The following is a 19,528-nucleotide window of genomic DNA, read 5'->3' as shown; positions in this document are numbered from 1 at the left end:
AAGCATTTACAATTTGACCTTGGTGACATAAATACACATTAAGAATTAAAAAGCTGAAGGGAATAAAACAAAATATTTTAAAAAGAGGAAAAACTACCTTCTCTTTAGAATTACAAATAAGTTTGTCTTTATTCTTTTCTTATTTCAACATTTCTAAATAATGTATTTATCTTATATTAAGGATAAAAAATTAAAAACCTAATTCATATTTTGTTTTAAAAAATACCATCCTTAGAACATTCAACTTGAATCCTTTTCTTTTGCAACTTAATTTGCTTTGAAATATCACATGTAAAAACTGCAAAACTTACTTAACCTCCCAAACCCATGTACTAAAATACCATACTGTTTAAAAAGGAAAAAAAAAGGAAAAAAAGAAAACTATGAAGAAACTAAAAAATAACAAAGAAGGCGATTTATATATATGATTCCTTCCTCTTGCCCTTGTCCCTGAGGATACTTTCGTAACTACAGAGATTCCAACCATAAAAGCATGTAAAATCTTCAGGTTTGGAAATCGTCCTCTGCTCTACTGGGGGTGACGGTGAGAGTCACGAAGACACATAAAATGAGAAAGCCTGAAGAGAAGGCCCTATACAAAACAAGTGACTAAAACTTTGTGGTCAGTAAAATGGGAGTCTGAAAAACATGGTTTCCAAATTTACTCAACACTAAAACATGAAGTCATCACTATTAACATTTTTTTAAGTTTTAAAGGTATGCAAATCAATATTTCAGATTATGCATAATAAAATACAACAAATTTTATTGTATATGCAGGCAAGTCAGGAAAGCCCTGTTTCAGGTAATTTATGAGAAATATACCACAAACTACAGCACTACTCTAATGAAATAGCCTGGTGATTTTGTGGGGCAAAGAATCCCTCAAAACATCAGATAGAGACAGACACACGTATCCATCCATCCACACTGATTCACTTGAAAGAAGAATTCCAAACAAACATCTTCATCTGTGTTTTTTAACTATTTAGGTATGTTTACTTGGTTATTTCCCTCTATATACTTTGACTATAACCTATACTAGAAACTAGTGACTCTTTTTCTCTACACAGTATTTTTTATTATTTTCCTTTGAAAAGTGAAAATGCCAGGTATCTGCTTTAGAATCCCTCTCTCAAAATTCTCGTTGTGATGAGCACGGAGTGTTGTATGTAAGTGCTGAATCACTATAACTTGTACACCTGAAAAGAATACTATACTGTATGCTAACTAACTGGAGTTTAAATAAAAATTTAAAAAGTAAATTCATATCCTCAACTGTTTCAGCATTTGTATGCCCAAATTTAAAGCTATTCTTTCCAAAATTAAATATCTGAATAATATAAAATGCCTTTTTATTTTCACTTACTTCTGCTTCACGTCATTTTATAGGTATCTTTACTACTTAAAACTCTTTTAAGATGATTTGAAGGAAGCAAGACAGTAAAGTTTTTATAACTCATATGCATACAGTTTATGATTACAAGTAACGCCTAAGAGACATATGACATGTATGTGCCAGGCATCACATGCTATCTTTCATTAAATTCTCACAAATCAACACAAGTAATGGAGGTTTTTCTTGTGGGACATAAACAGAAGTACCTATGATGCATTAAAAATGACCTTAAATTCTTCATCACTCCTCCTACCAACTGGAGTCTATTTCCCACTCTGCTCTACACAATGTAGCCTTGCAGCTACCATTTTTGCTGCCCTGAGATCAAGTAAAGTGAGACAGGGAGAAAAGCACATAGACAGAGGCCCAGCTAACAACCCACTAGCCACCAGACTTGTGGGTAAGGTCATTTTGGACAACCCACTGACCCAGCCACCAAAAAGCTGCAACCACACAATGAGCCCAAACAGAGGAGCAGAACAAGAACACAGATAAGACCAATATGCACATCCACAGAATCAAACACACACAAAAACATGGTTGCTGTTTTAAGCCATGAAGTTCTAGAGTAATTTTATTAAGAAACAATAAATAATGGATATAACAGCTCAAGAAGGATAAATTTCAAGTCATAAAACAATTGTCTTAGTAAGGTCACCATTATTTATTTAAAAAAAAAAATCAGTACCAAATCTTATTTGGTAACTCTAAAAATTAGACATGTGACACACAATGAAATTTATGGAAATAAAATAAAGAATAAGAGTTAACTAATAATTGAGAATAATCTCCAAGGATGAATTAAATGAACAGCATACAATCTGATTTCATTTCTGTCAAAAAGGGTGGGAGCACAATTTATAAAGACATGTGGATGAATACACATGTACACACACATATACATACACACACACATACACACATACGTAAGTTTCTAACTTTAGGCAAACAATTTCTGAAAACATTTACAAGAAATTGGCCAAAAAACCCACTGTTTACAAAGATAAATGAGAACTGAGGGATAAGGGTAGGAGAAAAACTATACCTCATTTATCCCTTTCAGAACTTCCTAAATTTTGAACTATATAAATATACTACCAAATTTAAAAATTTTTAGTGTAAATTTTTAGAAGTTTTATGTCTTAAAGACACAAACTGAAATATTTCCAGATGGACATTTTCAGGTTCATTTCAAAAGTGCTGTAGGTAAGGGAACAGGGTAGGAGAGGCTGTTGAAATATAACAGTTCAGATGACACTGCAAGTTGATAATTACTGAGGCTGAGTGATGGGTACATATGGATTCACAATAGAGTCACCTTTTGTTTGAAATTCTTCATAATAACAAGTTATCTAAAAACATTAATGTAAAGCTTTAACAATACTGCTTAGAAAGCCATCTCTCCATCATGATAAAATAAGATGATGGCATGAATACAAAATATTCAGGAATATTTACAAAGCTTTGGTAGGTTTTTCTTGTTTTCTTTATTCATCTGATAATTAAAATTTTCAAAAGAGATTTCAGAGCTACTATTAATATTTTTTGAGTGTCAGCCTGGGTGTTCTATAGACATTATCTCACTCGATCTTCAAGTTAAGTATTATCATTGTCACTTTACAAGGAGAAAACTGAGAATCTCAGGAATTCACCCAAGGTTACAGTTAGTAAATGACAGGATTCAAATGTAGATGTGTGACTCTGAATCCCATGCTCTTTAGGGAAGAATTAAAAAGATAAAAAATTACAGGTAATCTATAAACAGAATAATCAGGCCCTGGTGGATTAAACAGTAGGAAGTACACCCATATTTTAGTAAGAAAATAGTGTGTGGATTTTATAATACCTTATTTCCTGAGTTAAGTAAAAAGGATTTTAAGGGAAAAAAAAGTTGTATTTAAATCTTTTTTAATCTTCACTAAATTGAAAACCACTATTAGCTCTAAGTGTTGTACAAATTCTCAACTATTAGGCTCAAACCTTTCCTTATTATCTGTTATTAACTACACAAATACTGTAAATGTTTCTAGTTTACCAAAGCTCTGGAATTTGAATTAATTTTCTGGAAGAGTTTTTTTGGGCAGATCCTGTTTGCCCCAGGCCATTTTTACTCCTACTTTTCCACAAATATTTTTAGTTCTGCCCTACATTAAAAAAATAATAATAATAATTTTGGAAGCCTACAATATTCATTACTTGTCCCTTAAATAAAAGAATGCTTTAAAACTGCTCAAACAAGTATAAACATCATCACTAGCGTTAAGAAAGCATTTTTAAAAAATCATCTGTGTTGCTCTCCCTTATATATATTGATATGTATGCCATGAAGAAGGGAGCTTAGCTATATGAATTGTACTTTAGACTAGGCTAAAACCAAGGCCTAAAGAAAACTGAAAAGCAACATGCTTTTAAAAGCAGTGAGTAAGAAAGACAGCCTTAAGAAGCGTTAACTGCTTCCGTTCTTGCTTCCTAGCTCTCTGTAAATAGCACAAAATTATTGTGATTTCCCTGTTTAGTGTCCGACTATGAATTCCTCCATGGCAGGGCCGTTCAATTCCAAACAGCAACATAACACTGGCATATGGTAGGAACTCAATCACTATTTGTGGAATTAATAGAATAAAAACATCACGAGAATTCCACAATGCTCCCAAATAGCTATCTATTTCCTGGCTTTCAGAGGAATGGAGATACTTTGGTTTCAGTTTTTTAATATAATAAATCGGTGAGTTCACTGGCCATTGAGATTCTAGCAATATCAGATCCTCATTAAAAACAAACAGAAAAGTCTGTTTCCTCAGCCCTATTAGAAATGATTGAGAAGAAAAGGCAAATTTCAACTGGAAAAATTATTTTAATTTTTTGAAGTAGAAATAAGATATTGTATTACTTTAAGACACTCGTAGATAAATACCTAAGCTTCTATAGTTTGGAAAGCTTTGGAAAATTACAAACTGAGATTGAGAGCCAACATGAACCTGCTCTGAAATAAATGTGACATTTCCGTTTGTCAGTGGTTACCAGACTTGGACATTGCTACAGTATCTGCAAATTAAAATGTTATATATAATTACATATATATGGTCTTCATCTACTCAAACACTTATTAAGTACCTATAATATGCCAAACACAGTAGGAGGTGCTGTAGCTAAAAAAAAAAAAAAAAAAAAAAAAAGGAAAACATGCCCCTTGGCCTTAAAGAATTTTCATTCTAACAGAGTAAGAATCTTGCAAAAAAAAAAAAAACCAGAAGCAAGTTATTCACACATCTGCTTCAATTAGTATCTCTTCTTAGTGAATCCAACCTTTTACTGATTTCCTGAATTCCTTACCAAATCAAAAGAGAGAAGTCCACGTGAATAAAACTTCCTTATTATTTGTAAAATGGATCACTTTGTCCAAATTAGCACAAGGTGGAGGGTTGAGGGGGAATGGTAATTCTTTGGCCAAGTACTTGCATTTCAAGTTTTAACCTGGACTGAATGTATAATGAAAAGAGTGAATGTCCATCATGGAAATGTTGACAGACTTACACTACCAGTAGATGCAACTACAACACTGCATTTATTGAAAATTAATGAAGTCCCTGAATTTTTATTTATAAAGTGAATATTATTAGTTTTAGATTATTTTCTGCAAGCCAACAGTCAGAATTTAATAAGATGATGTGTACAGATTGAACTGATTTTCACTCTTATCCACTGCTTGCAGCCTATGTGCATTTAAACCAAAAAACATTTGATATACACTAACTATAAATTATTTCCTTGGAGATCTCTCAGGCATGAAGAAAAAGCCTCTTAAATAAATTTAAAATATTATATGCTTGATGGTGTATAACCAAAGGTTTAATCTCACCACTAAAGGGGCAGTTACCATGATTTTGCAATAACCCTGCAGACAATAATCAAGACAGCTCCTGTTGTTCTCTCAGTAAAATCTTCGTAAACACAGCATGGATATATTGTAATTTGATATCTGTAAGATCAACAGCTATACCTCATGACAACTCATAATGTAAGATTTTATTCACCATTACATTGAGTGTTTTCCTCAGAAGACTTAGGGAAGTGTGTTATTTACCAAGCATTGTCCTATTTAACTAAAGATTAGCACATTAAAATAGATATGCTTTCTTTCTCTCTATACTCTAAGAAAAAGAGCAGTCCATAAAGAAAGCTCTGGGAAGTAGGCAATTAATTAGATTTTTTCAAACTTCAGGGAAATGTGGATATTTCCATCATTATTTTAAAACAACTGATTCCAATTATTATTCTAGCACAAATATAAAAATATTCCCCAAATAGAGCTCTCTCTGATTAGCCAGATTCAAAGATGTCTCAGTCTCCACCTCATAATGATATTAATATTATTCTAATTTGAAAAAAAGAAAAGAAAAGAAAAAAGAAGGCAATTAGAATAAACACAAATGGTGACACAATTTCAGGAAATCAGGGAACACGTAATTCAGTAAACAGTGAAGGACAATATAAATTAGTATCAAAGCATTCAAAATGGAGATTACTAGAAGAATTCAATTACAGGTTACAAAAAAATAATACACACTTTATTTAAATACAAAGGGATGACCCCATCAGTATTTCAGAAATAATATAAAACCATCATTCACTCACCAATGCTGGATTTTCTCTTGGCAGTTAGTGACCACCTGTCATGGAAACAGATAACTACTCATGAAAAAACGGGCTATACACAAAGCTACAAAATCAGTGTATCAGAAAACTAGAACAGTGGCTTTACAGATTTAATAGCATCTCAGTATACATTTTTATTTGTCAAATGCACAGAGATGTGACTGTTAGTTTTTAAGCAGCACACTTCATCATAACCCCCTAATGCAGGCTGATAACTGCAGAACAAATTACAGCCTTCCGATTCATACTTTGCTACAAAACCCGCTTCATAACTATTAGGTGACATATGATATAAGATAACTAGTATTTTGTACAATCTACAGACTTGCTTTCAATGTTACATATTTTGTAGAATACGCAAATGTTATAAATAACAAAAAACCAATGCAACATTCACGTTTCATCACTAAAAAAAAAAAAATTACAGGAGTAAAAATATTTTATTTTGTCAGTATATCTCCAAATGTTTTCACCTGTAATTTTTATTCTGATGCATTAAAAATGAGTTCAGTGATATTTTTCTACTAACATTTTCAAGAAGAAATACTTGGGATAAAGAGATGCTCTGAACAGCCCATTTGTTCCCTTAGTGAATTATGATAAAATTTTAAGCACTTAATAGCCAGTTTAAACTATGTTTATATTACTAAAACAATAAAATTAAGGGCAAAACTTATTTGTTTTCCTTAAAGATATTTCAGCAGAACCTAAAAATGCTGGGGGTGGGGGGGAGGAAACAACACTAACCAATGAAGAAAAGAAACCCTTGAATGGTAATTTAAAAAACGACACTGTTTTCAGAGATTACTAATTGTTTTTAAGTTGTTCATTAATAAAAATTTTAAACAATAATCTCAAATACTGTAACACCATTTTAGAGACAGAGAAACTAAGGGATACAAGCCAAAATGCTCAATACAAGGCTATGTGAGAAAGACAGCAGCATTATCTGGTTTGAAACACACTGCTTCAGTTCACCACTCTAAACACCAATATTGTCTCTTGTCTCTCTTGCTCAATGTTTCACCCAAAAATCACAAGACTTTTTTTTTTGGGGGGGGAGTGGGGTGCTGTCACTAAATTCCTATTATAACATTTAATTCCTGAAATAAATGTCCTCCTTTGGTACATTTTAAATACTTAGGCAGCAATCCTGTACCAAAATACATGCTGTAATCAGATACCCAACCATACTACACATTAACACAGCATAAAAAGTCCGTTTTAGAATGAAGATCTCTCAGTAAGTATCAATCACATAGCAACACTTAATAACAGTGGTAATATATAATAGAGTACTGACTTTACATCTGGAAGAACCAGGCTAAAAGTACATCAATCCATTTCACTGTTTCTGATTTGGCAGTAATTACAAAATAGACAAACAGAATTAAATGTAAATTGAAAAAGAAAAAAATCTTCATGAAATCCTTTTCATAAAGTTCCTCTTTAACAACCCCATTAAAAGATGAGACCCAAAAAACAGTCAGGATGCTTTCCAATCCCAATGCATGTGTTTCCAAGCATGAAGTGAGCCAAAAGCACAAAAAGAAAAGCCCTGCAAACCATAAGAGCAGAATGTTCATTAACCTCTACATGATAATCCTTTCGTAGCTGCATATTAACTAGTTACATATTCATAATCATTTACATTATTTAAAGGACCTTCGATGAAATTTTCTAAGCAATATCCATTAGTGACAGTGTTAAAGGTTACAGAAGATAGTCTACTTAATGTTTCCAGGAAGGCTTTTTAATTAGTAAATATGTAAATTTGGCACATATGCTTTTTATGTTTAAAAAACAAGTCTCTAGTAGAATGGCATGTGTTCTGGCCATCACCCCCCATGGTCTAGTCTCCACTTTGTTTTAGCTATCTTTCCCCCACTCCACCATCTCCCTCACCCCCTTTCTTTCCTAAAATAGTCTCCCAAGAACAAACATTCAAGGATAAAACAACAAAAATCCATTTCATAATTTATAACAGAAATTTTAACCACCAAAATATTGCCTTACACTAAAGTCTTATTATTAGTTACATACAGATATTAGAACAGAGACATCCAGTTAGGCAAAATCAAAGGTACAGGCTCCATATTTTAAGAGTCAGAGAAATAAAGGAAAATGTGAGAGAGGCAGGTATAATACCTATAACAGCCTTCTGATGAGGCTACAGTTATATTTGTTTACATGAGTTATATAACCCACTTACTTCCAAAAACCTTTAAATCCAAGCAGTTGTACTGATACTTTGAGAGATCATTCTAGTTTTCCTCTGTTTTAAAGCAAATTATTCAAAAGAAAATATTGGTAAATTTCTAGAACTGTAGATGTTAAGGGAAATTTTAGAAAAAAGAAAAATCTGAGGATTCCAATTGAATCTGAATGGGTTAAAAAAAATCCAATTTTTCTATTAAGTTAAATAAGTCCAAATAATCTTACTTCTTCTGAAAATTGACTCAGATTAATTAATTAATCAGATTAATTCAAGTATTAAATAAATAAAATGAACCTGGTTCTATAAGAAACCCTTGAAAGAACAAAGCAAAACAACAGAAAAACATTTCATTACTTTGTTGTCCTTCACAGAAGCTTTTTAATAAGATGGAGCAACAATAATAGTTTTTTAAGTTAAACCTGTCAAAACATGCAACTGTTACTCCTGAAGAAAAAATCTCATTGAATCATTTTTAAAAAATTGATTAGTAGGCTTCAACAATTAAAATAACTGACCTAGTAAATTCTTTAATGTGATATAATTGCATTTAGAGCCAGGAATTTATAAATAAAATATGTGCTTACACAATAGTACAGCATTAAAGTCCACAGTAAAGAAAAAGGTCTATGAGCTGATTTACCACTTTTTAAGATACATTTTATCATTAAGAGTCTTCACCAACAGCCCAGTAGTAAGAAAGTCCATGGTGTGCTTTGTAGTTCAAAAGTGCCCTTACCCTAAAAAGTAGTACCAATGGTATATGCCAAGACTTCATAGGATGAAAATCAGTAAAAGCAGGTTTTTGACCTCTCCAAAACCTGTGTTCAAAATTTAAGTATCTTATCCAATATTATGCAATTGCCCAGGAACTGGTAAGAGAAATAATCAGTTTTAGAATGGAGTCTAGCTAACGGGGACCATCTAATCTCAAAGCCCGTATTCACTGGATTGGACTACCTCCAACCATCATGCATCTTACTGGGTGACAGAAGCAAAGCAGCTATTTACATCTTTGGTCTTTCTTTTTTAAAACACTGACTGTTGCTGCTACTTCTCCACTTCATCCACAAACCCACTCGTACACAAAGAAGACCTTACCAATGTTAGTAAAAGCAAATAAGCTTAAATTCACCAACTGGCTAATAAAAACCCTCATTTCTTCCAACAGCTCCTGGCCTTTTTAGGTCAAGTGACTAAGTATAAACAGATTTCCCAAGCCCCATTTCTTTGTGTGCACTGGGGGTGTGGGGGGAAAGACACGCTAGCCCTCTAATTACTACCACATCTCGTTATACTTTTGAAGTACTTATGACTGAGTTAGATGCCCAGGATGACAGTGGTAGACAATAAAACCAAAACCTCTTTTTCTTTATGTCAGTGCCTAGCTAACATATATACAAATTCTGTTGCAAAAGGTTAAAGTAAGGGACGCCTGGGTGGCTCAGGTGGTTGAGCAGCTGCCTTTGGCTCAGGTCATGATCCCAGAGTCCTGGGATCGAGTCCGACGTCGGGCTCCTTGCTCGACAGGGAGCCTGCTTCTCCCTCTGCCTCTGCCTGCCATTCTGTATGCCTGTGCTCACTCTCTCTCCCTCTCTCTCTGACAAATAAATAAAATCTTTAAAAAAAAAAAGGTTAAAGAAATATTTGATAAATTTTAAAGCCAATAAACTATATGGGAAATAATAATTCCTTTGCTGTTTTTCCTCAGAAGAAACTTTCTAAAAATTATTTTGTAAGGAATGAATGATTTAACATGTATTAAAATCTTCATTACTTATTTCCATTTGTGCTATTTATTTTGGTAAGAGACCACAAGGGGGCATCAACCCATGAGTTTTCTCTGTTAAGTAACAGTGCCACATTAAAATCAGACTGGAACAGAAAGCCTAGAAGGGTAACTTTGCTAAGTCTCAAATGATACTTCTCTCAAAAATGTTCCATTTCATTTCTAAAACCCCCCCAACTGTATTTCAATTTCAAATTCTCCCTCTACGGATTCATATACAGAATGATAATCTGAGGACTGTATTAATCAGAGCTGTCTAAATTTATACAGTTTGCTTCTCTTATTAGACTGTCTTCTGACAGATTGTACAATTTGGGGATTTAAAGCTACTGAATTAAAAAAAAAAAACAAAGTATCCGTGATGGCTAAAACCAATGGATAGTACACATGCACTGTTATCTGACAATTACTTAAAAGGTTGAAAATAATTTCTTTCAAAAACACATTGTCAGTTAATTACACAGACATCTGAAAGTCATTGGCAAAGTATACAAAAAGCATACTTCAACAAATTTAGTAAGATATTAAAGGTACCTGGGTGGCTCAGTGGGTTAAGCCTCTGCCTTCAGCTCAATTCATGATCTCTGGGTCTTGGGATCTAGCCCCCATCAGTCTCCCTGCTCAGCAGGGAGTCTGCTTCTCTCTCTCTCTCTCCCCTCCCTCCCCACCATGTCTCATTCTCTCAAATGAATAAATAAAATATTTTTCAAAAATTTGTAAAATATTACAAGTCTTCTTAATAAGACTCTGCAAAGAAGGAACTGACTACAGGTTCTTAAAAAGGAAACTGCAACAAATAATAATAAACTGCAATGAACTGAGTATTTCTACATAAAAATTTTAAATAAATGTACTTTCTAAATATGTTAAAAATGAAAAATACCAAAGCTACCAAAAATTTAATTCCAACTATATAGAACCACTTTTTAGAACATTCAAATGTCCTTATTCAAAAACATAGTTAGGATGGAATCAAAATAATCATCTTAATTCTTACTTTTACATTTAGCCCAATTTTCACCTACACAAGCTTCTAACACACTTCTCACATTCAAACCCAGTCTCTTTATACACAAATATTAGATTACGTCTAACATACTTTGGTATTGTACATTCCATTCCTTCATAGTTCTACCTACAAATTAGGGCTCTTTCTTTTCCTTTCAGTTATTACTCACAATACTAAGTATAAAGATACTGGGTAAAGGTAATAGTTGGTAAAGATAAAGGTTTGTCACAATGGAAATATCAAACACTGGTAACATCTACATCCAGCCAATATGCCTAAAAATGAAGACTTTGATGTGTGGAGAGTTCTGTTTTTAAGGGTATTTGAATTAGGAATCCAGGAAACTCTAACTGTACTGACTGAAAGCCCAGTGAGTTATGGGACACGTCTACTTTATTCACCAATGTATTCGCTTGCCATACTGACAGTAAGCATGCATATAGTCCTTTTAAAGAAGTATAGGTCTACCATCACCTAGCCAAAAACCTGAACAGATACGTTTCTCAGTTTAAAAATTTTCATAACTTAACAAAGTAATACAGTACATGTAACATGCATTATAAACACCAAACCCCAGTGAAACACCACTGTGTATCAAACACAGTAACACTGGCAATAAAATATATGAATATTCAAAGTAAATGGAATAAGTGCCTCACTCAAATCAGTTCCAATCAGTTTGTCAACAAATGAGTATGCCACACACTTAGGAATAACTTTGTTTTCAGTGCTTTTTAGCCTTCTGAATTGCAGATTGGGGACTATAACCTGCATTTATTTCTGAACTTGAAATAATGCTTGAATCACAGCTTGCATGCCCACTGTTTTACCAGAGATACCAGTTTGTCTCCTCTTATATTTACAAACACTGATCCATTCTTAATTAATTTTGAATATTGCCCATTGACTACTATCATCTGAAGATTCATAATCTGAAATTTAATTTATATTATCATTTCTATCATCATTTGTTTCTAGTTGAGCTTCACTATAAGTCAAGAAAAATCTCCAAATTAAAGCCCAGAGATTTGAAAACAAAAAATTGAAAATACAGAAAAGACCAAGAAGAGATATGTAAAACACTGTATAATTGAAAACTCAGAAAGAGAAAGAAGAGCATATGTGACAGAAGCAATATTTGAACCTACCATGACAGGATTTTCCAAAATGAGGAGGAAGGTATCAGCCAACAGATTCTAGAAACTCTAACAACCTCAAGCAAGAGAAAAAAAAAAAATTATATCAAGGAAAAACAAACTTCCACAAATGAAACCCTCCAAAAAAAGAAAATTTTATAAGCATCAAGAAAGAGCAAGGAGGATATACACTGACTTCAAAGTAGCAACTAGAAGAGCTAGAGTGAACTTCAACAAAAAACAAAAGAAAACAGAAAATAAGATAAAACCTTACAGTGCTGAAAAAAATAACTAAAAACTGGTAATTATGTACAGCAAACAAATCCTTCAACATGAAGGAAAAATAAAAACACCAGCAGATTTTCACTAAAAGAAATACTACATATATATGATGTGATGGAGGTGCTAGCTAAAATGCCTTAAATTTATATACTGGTGTATGTCAAATGCATCTCAATAAAACTGAGAAAAAAATGCTATAGTGCTATTCAGATTAACATTGATGCAAAAAGAACTAAGAACAACTGTACAGGTAAAATGAAAAGTAAAGGTAAATCAGTACTGATCACATCAAACAAGTATATAAAGTATTGTGGTATTTAAAACAAGGAATTAAACAAGAGGTAGGATGAATAAATGAATTCATGCTGTGCTCTCTAGAAGAAAATTAACCTAATAAAAAATATGGTATAAGGATATAGTATACTTAATGCTAACATATGTGTGTACATATATATCTACATATACACACACATATTTCTACAGTAAAAAAAAGTATCACCAGCTCACAAAGGAGAGAAAATGCACCATATCTGATTAAATCAAAGGAAGGCCAAAAAAAGAGAAAAAAGAACATAAAAGTAGATCAGAGAGACCCACAATGAGTTACCACTTCACACCTATTAGAATGGCTCAGAAGGAGGGAGGGATGAGGAAGGGAGAGAGGGAACGGAGAGAAAAGAAAAAGGAAGGGAAGGGAAGAAAGGAGAGGGGAGGAAGAAAGTAACAAGTGTTGGAAGGATACAGAAAAACAGAAACTCTTGTGTACTACTGGTGGGAATGTAAGATGGTGCAGCCACTGTGGGAAACAGTAAGGTGGTTCCTCAAAAACTAAACACAGGATTACCATATGATCCAGCAATTCCGCTTCTGATTATATATATAAAAGGGTTGAAAGCAAAGTATCAAACGTGTTTGTACACTCAGTCCACAGTAGCATTATTCACAATAAACAAAAAGGTAAAAGCAATTCATGTTATTCATGAATGAATAATAAAATGCAGTGTATATATACAAAGGAATATCATTCAGACTTTTAAAAAAATTCAGAAATATGCTATAATATGGACAAACCTTTACTTATGCTGAATAAAACAGTCACAAAAGGACAAATACTATAAGATTCCATTTATGTGAGACACCTACAGTGTCAAATTTATAGAGACAGAATATAAAACAGTAGTTGCCAGCATATGGGGGAAAGGCATAATGGGAGTTATTTCTTAATGCACAGTTTCAGTTTTATAGCATATAAAGTTCCAGAGATAGATGATGGTGATACTTAACATCACTGAAATCTATGCTTAAAATTGATTTAAATGATTTTATATTATAGTTTACTACAAATTCAAAAAGGAAAAATTAAAAGTCAGGTAGAAAAACAACTGACACCTAAGATAATGATTACAGAAAAAATTAAAACTCACAATGCATGTATTACCAAAAAAGGCAAAAATCGATGACTTTTTCATCTCTAAGAGCTTTCATCTCAAGAAACTAGAAAAAAAATCATAGCCAAAAGGAAATTTTTAAAAGGAAGAATAAGATAAAAACAGAAATCAATGATGTAGGGAGCAAATTTACTAAAGAAAAATCAAAAATTGTTCCCTTAAAAAGACTGATAAAACTGATAAACCCATAGAAAGACAAATCAAGGAGAAAAACACATGCACACAAATTGCAAATTAAAGTAATTAAAAACAGCACATTACTAACAAATCTGTAGATATTAAAAAGGGAGTATTACAAATAACTCAAGTCCAATAAAATTTGAAAACTCAGACAGAAAGAAAAATTCCCTGAAAATCACATTTCCAAAACTGACACAATTAGAAATAGAAAATGTGAACAGTCTTCTTATAAACAAAGAAATTGAGACCTATTTTAAAATATTAACAGAAGGAAAACAGTAGGCCCAGACAACTTGACTAATGAATTATTTCAAACACTTAATTAAAAACAATACCGATAGTATACAAGCTCCTTTACAAAATACACAAAAATGAGTTATTTTATGAGGCCAGCATGACCATGAAACCAAAACCAAACATGAACATTACAAGAAAACAAACAAAAAAACACTACAGACCAATATCCCTTGCAAAACACAGAAACAAAACACCTTAGCAAAATAATACGAAATTTAATCTCACATTATAGGAAAAGATAAACACATCATAACAAAGGGGTTTTCAGGAATGCAATGGTGTCTCTAAAAATCAAAATAACTCACCACATTAACATCTCAACACAGAAAAAGCATGTGATAAAATTCAACATCTACTCATGATAAAGGGAGCAAACCAGAAACAGGAGAACAATTCCTTATTTTCACAGACTATCTACAAAAAGCCTAGAGCAAACATTTTAATTATAATGATAAAATATTTGAAGCTGTTCACCTGATATGCAGAACTAGATAAGGAAGCCTACTATCACTACTTTTATTCAACACTTTATTAAAGGTCCTACATCATTCAATAAGGCAAAAAATAAAATAAAAGCCTTAAGAAGTAAAGAGAATAAAACTGCTATTATGCAGACAACATGCCTGTACCTATCTATACACATACTATCTGAATATACATTTAACAGTCAATATATAAAAATCAAGTATATGACCATATACCAGCAAAAACAAACAGCAAATTACAAAATGCAATTAAAAGTAACAAACATCAAGGGATAAATGTAAAACACATGCAAGATTTATATGCTAAAAGCCAAGGCCAAAAGAAGTTAGAAAAGAACTAAATAAACTGAAAGATATACCATGTTCATGGATTAGAAAATATAGTGCAAAAATGTCAACAGTCCCCCAATTAATCTTTAGACTCAGTGCACTCCAAGCAAAACCCCAGCAGGTTACTTCTTAAGTACTGAAAAGTTGATTCTCAAATATTCATTAAAAAGCAAAGGCTCAAGAAAAATAAAGGAAATCAAGAAGGTGAACAAAGTTAAGAGGAATTTACTACCACATACAAAGACATAGCAAAAAAAAATGTGGAATTCATGCCAGTAGAGGCAAATAATACAATGAAGCAGAAGAGAAACAGAATTACATATACATGGTTCACATAATTTATGAAAAAGACATACTCCATAAGAAATTGGAACCATGCATTAGAAGTAAGGGTTACAAACTGAGAATTAGTACAATATTCAAACAGAAATAAAATTTCAATTGGCTGCTAAAAGGAAACTTACTCATGTTTGAAAAGTAACATTATCTAGAGTCTCTACCATGTTTCACTACAATGTCTGATATCCAATCAAAAATTACAAGACAGCCCATGAAAACAGGAGCAGCTGATGAAAAACCAAGAGTAAAAATAATAAAACAAAAACAGATCCTCATTTGATTTACATATTGCAGTTAAAAGATACTTTATGATAAACATATTCACAAAAATAGGGCAAAGATTAGAGACATCAATTCTAGAGGCCAAGAATCCACTTAAATAATATGAAAACAAATTCTGTAAATAAAAAAGACAATAACTGAGATTATACATTTAGTAGGTGGGTTTACCAGATTAGAGATACATAAAAACAGAGGGTTAGTGAATAGGAACACAGTTCAATTGAAGGTATCTAAATTGGCATTCAGAGCAAAGAAGGACAGAACCAAAGAGAAAATATGAAAGCAGATAAAGGGGAAAATATGTACAAATTCTTCAGAAAAGAAAACAATATAACTAACAGAAGACTAACAGAAATGGAAGAAAGTCAAAAGACAATGGAATGGCATCTTAAAAGTGTTGGGGAAAGGGTGAACCTACCAACTTAGAATTAAATAAATATGGAACAGAATGTTTAAAACCATAATAATCCTAATGTTTCAGGGGTTAAAAACATATGTAGAGGTAAAATATAGGATAATAACACAAATGAGACAGGGTTGGTCAATAAAATTAAACTATAAAAAATTATTCAAATTATTTAAGTGGCAAAATTTCAAAAGGTCAATGAACAATCTTCTACCAATTTAAAGTAGTCTGTACAATGTTACATACTGTAATCTTTAAGGTAATAACTGAACAGAAAATAAGACACATATAACTATAAAGCTAAAAGAGTTTAAAAGATATATCTTAACACAAAAGAAAAAATTCAAGGAATAAGAACAAGTATGACAGACAAGTAGGAAAGACATGGTAAGATGGGTAGAATAAGTGATGGATGAGAAAATTTAAAGACCTAATAGAGAAATAACATGTTCACAGATTAGAACTTCAAAAATAAAAGCACAATGAGGCAACATAAGGTGGCTAACAAAAAGACAAAATATCTAACACAGCAACATTTAACTGAAAAATGTGACATTATTTTTCAAATAAGAGCCTAATTAACATAAGCTAGTGGTCCCTTAATATAGAAGTTATGTATCACACAGAAAGAACTGACAAGATTTAGTAAATTAGTAGTATTAAAGAGATGGATCAGGGTAAGCTAAAAGATTCTGGTTTGAACAGTGCTACCCAGAATTGGGATGAGGATGTACAACACATAGATTAGGGACAAAGGTGACCCACTCAATTTTAATAAATGAGACTGCACTGTTTATGGGACATCCAACAGAAGCTGCCCAAAAAGCAAAAGGTATGGGCAAGAACAGAGGGCATACAGGAGTCCATGAGAGAGTACAGGCAGAATAACCAGTGAGGATGGCAAAAAAATGGAAAGTACAGGGATTGCTAATATTTAAGAATCAGGTGAAGAAACTGGAGACTAAGTAGTAATAGAAAATGAGGCAGAAGACCCCCCCCCAAAAAAAGTGAAATCACAAAAGTTTCTAGGGTACACAGTTTCAGTAGTTTACAGGGAGCAATGAAAGTTTCAAATGAAGCACAGAGGTCAAGTAAGGCCAGAATTAAGAAAAGGTCCACTGAGTTTGGCAAACTAAAGTAATTTCAGTGAAAAGATGGAGGCTAGCTTACAGTAAGCTTGAGAAGTACATGAAAAACAAAAAATTAAAAAGAGAAGATTATCATCACACTGTATTATGTTTTGTTAACACATTTCCCTATAAATTTTTAAGTCCCTTGAGGGCAGAAAAAAATACCCTATTTATCACAGTATCCAGCAGTGTCTAGAATGAAACTCAGTCTTGTCTTTTTGTTCCTTGCAAAAAGCACTCATTTGCAATTACTTTAATATTACTCAATTCATAAAGAAATCAGGGGCACCTGGGTGGCTCAGTCAGTTAAGCATCCAACTCTTGATTTTGGCTCAGGTCATGATCTCCGGGTCGTGGGATGGAGCCCCACATCAGGCTCCACACTTGAGCCACTTAAGATTCTCTCTCTTCCTCTCCCTCTGCCCCTCCCCCTGCCCTGCTTGTGCATGCATGTGCTCTCTCTAAAAGATTTAAAAAAAAAAAAATTTTTTTAAATCAAAGAAATCAAAGTTTTAGGAACAATGATCAAATCCATAACTTAAACAGGATTTTTTTTTTTTTTGCTATATTGTATTGGAATTTCTTTAGAATACAGTGTTTTTTTTTAAAAACGTACTTAGAGTATTCTGCCCCCCAAAAAAATATGTCATTACCTTAAGGTACAGTAAATAAGTGAGGAGTAGCCAGAAATTAAGCTAAAAAGATGAGTCAGACAATACAAGAGCCTCAAATCACATTTTACCGACCCTGGATTTTATGCTAAGTTACACGGGAACTTAGAATGACAAAAGTGACACCATTCTATTTATGTTGTTTAAAAAAAAAAAAAAAAAGACAGCTCCCAAAAATAGGTAGAAGCAGAGTAAGAGTGAAACCACCGAGACCAGAAAGGAATTACTGCCTCCAGGTAAGAAATACCTTGAAAATAGCTATGGATAACACAGGAAATGGGAAATTCAAGGAACCTAACACACTGTTCTCTAGGTTTTGGGTTATGTGTTTTTTTAAAGATTTTATTTATTTATTTAGACAGAGATCACAAGTAGGCAGAGAAGCAGACAGAGAGAAAGGGGGAGAAGCAGGCTCCCCGCTGAGCAGAGAGCCCCATGTGGGTTTCAATCCCAGGACCCTGAGCTCATGACCTGAGGTGAAGATAGAGGCTTTAACCCACTGAACCACCCAGGCGTCCCTGTTCTCTAGATTTTGACAATCTTATTCTTCTAGTCCTCTTACCTCTTTTTACTTAATATCTTAAAATTAAATTGACTAATATTCTTTAAGAAAATAAGTACAGTTCATAAGCAACAACAGTTTACCTTTCAAATCAATGATCACACCTCTAGGACTTCACATGAAATCACCTCATAAATGAGAAACAATTTAACAGAGTAACCTGCTGAAACATTATTTGCATTATCAAGAGACTGAAAACTACCAAATGCCCATCAAAAAGATACCAGTTGAAAAAAAAAAAAATACCACACAATAGAGTACTATGCAACCATAATATATGATGAGGAAGAGCTCTATGAATCAGAGTAATTCCTAGGTATAAATTTAATGAGAAAAACAAGGGGCAAAATATAACATGCTACCTTGTGTGTAAGAAGGTAGGAGGGAAGATAAGAGTATATTTTTAAATAAGAAACACAGGGAGGTGACGCCTGGGTGGCTCAGTTGGTTAAACCGCTGCCTTCGGCTCCAATCATAATCCCAGCTTCCTGGGATCAAGTCCCACATCGGGCTCCTTGCTCAGCGGGAGCCTGCTTCTCCGTCTGCCTCTGCCTGCCTCTCTGCCTGCCTGTGCTCACTCTGATTGATAAATAAATAAATAAATGTTTAAAAAAAAATTAACACAGGGAGAATACACTAGAGATTACTGAAAACATCAACAAGGATAGATAGAAAAATGGAATTAATGATCTTAGTGTATCTTTTGACAGTTGTGATTTTATACAACTATATAAAACATGTAGATGTTTTATGAATTCATAAAACAAAACTAAGTCAAACTGATACAAAAAAAAGCAAATACTACAATTCAATATGAATGGAAACTGTCATCAAATCCAAGAGATAACTGCACAGAAAAAGTAATAATAATTCAAGCACTTTTGAGATCAGTATCTTAACTCTATACCCTTA

General features: G+C 32.9%; 1 protein-coding gene across 4 annotated transcripts in view; it reads right to left on the bottom strand.

The window, feature by feature from the left end:
* URI1 (URI1 prefoldin like chaperone) overlaps window positions 1-19,528 on the bottom strand; it is a 94,149-nt gene that overhangs the window by 46,543 nt on the left and 28,078 nt on the right. For 3 of the 4 annotated variants that reach the window (XM_059151435.1, XM_059151434.1, XM_059151433.1), the window contains one exon: window positions 6,035-6,069. In XM_059151435.1, the coding sequence (XP_059007418.1) occupies window positions 6,035-6,069 (35 nt within the window). Of the gene's footprint in view, window positions 1-6,034; window positions 6,070-12,216; window positions 12,236-19,528 lie in introns of those variants that run through there. The other variant, XM_059151436.1, reaches the window with a different exon arrangement.

This window comes from Mustela lutreola, chromosome 16 (genome assembly GCF_030435805.1).
Source record: "Mustela lutreola isolate mMusLut2 chromosome 16, mMusLut2.pri, whole genome shotgun sequence".
Classification (NCBI taxonomy): domain Eukaryota; kingdom Metazoa; phylum Chordata; class Mammalia; order Carnivora; family Mustelidae; genus Mustela; species Mustela lutreola.
Note: the sequence above shows the minus strand (reverse complement) of the source record. Positions and strands in the feature narration are given on the sequence as shown.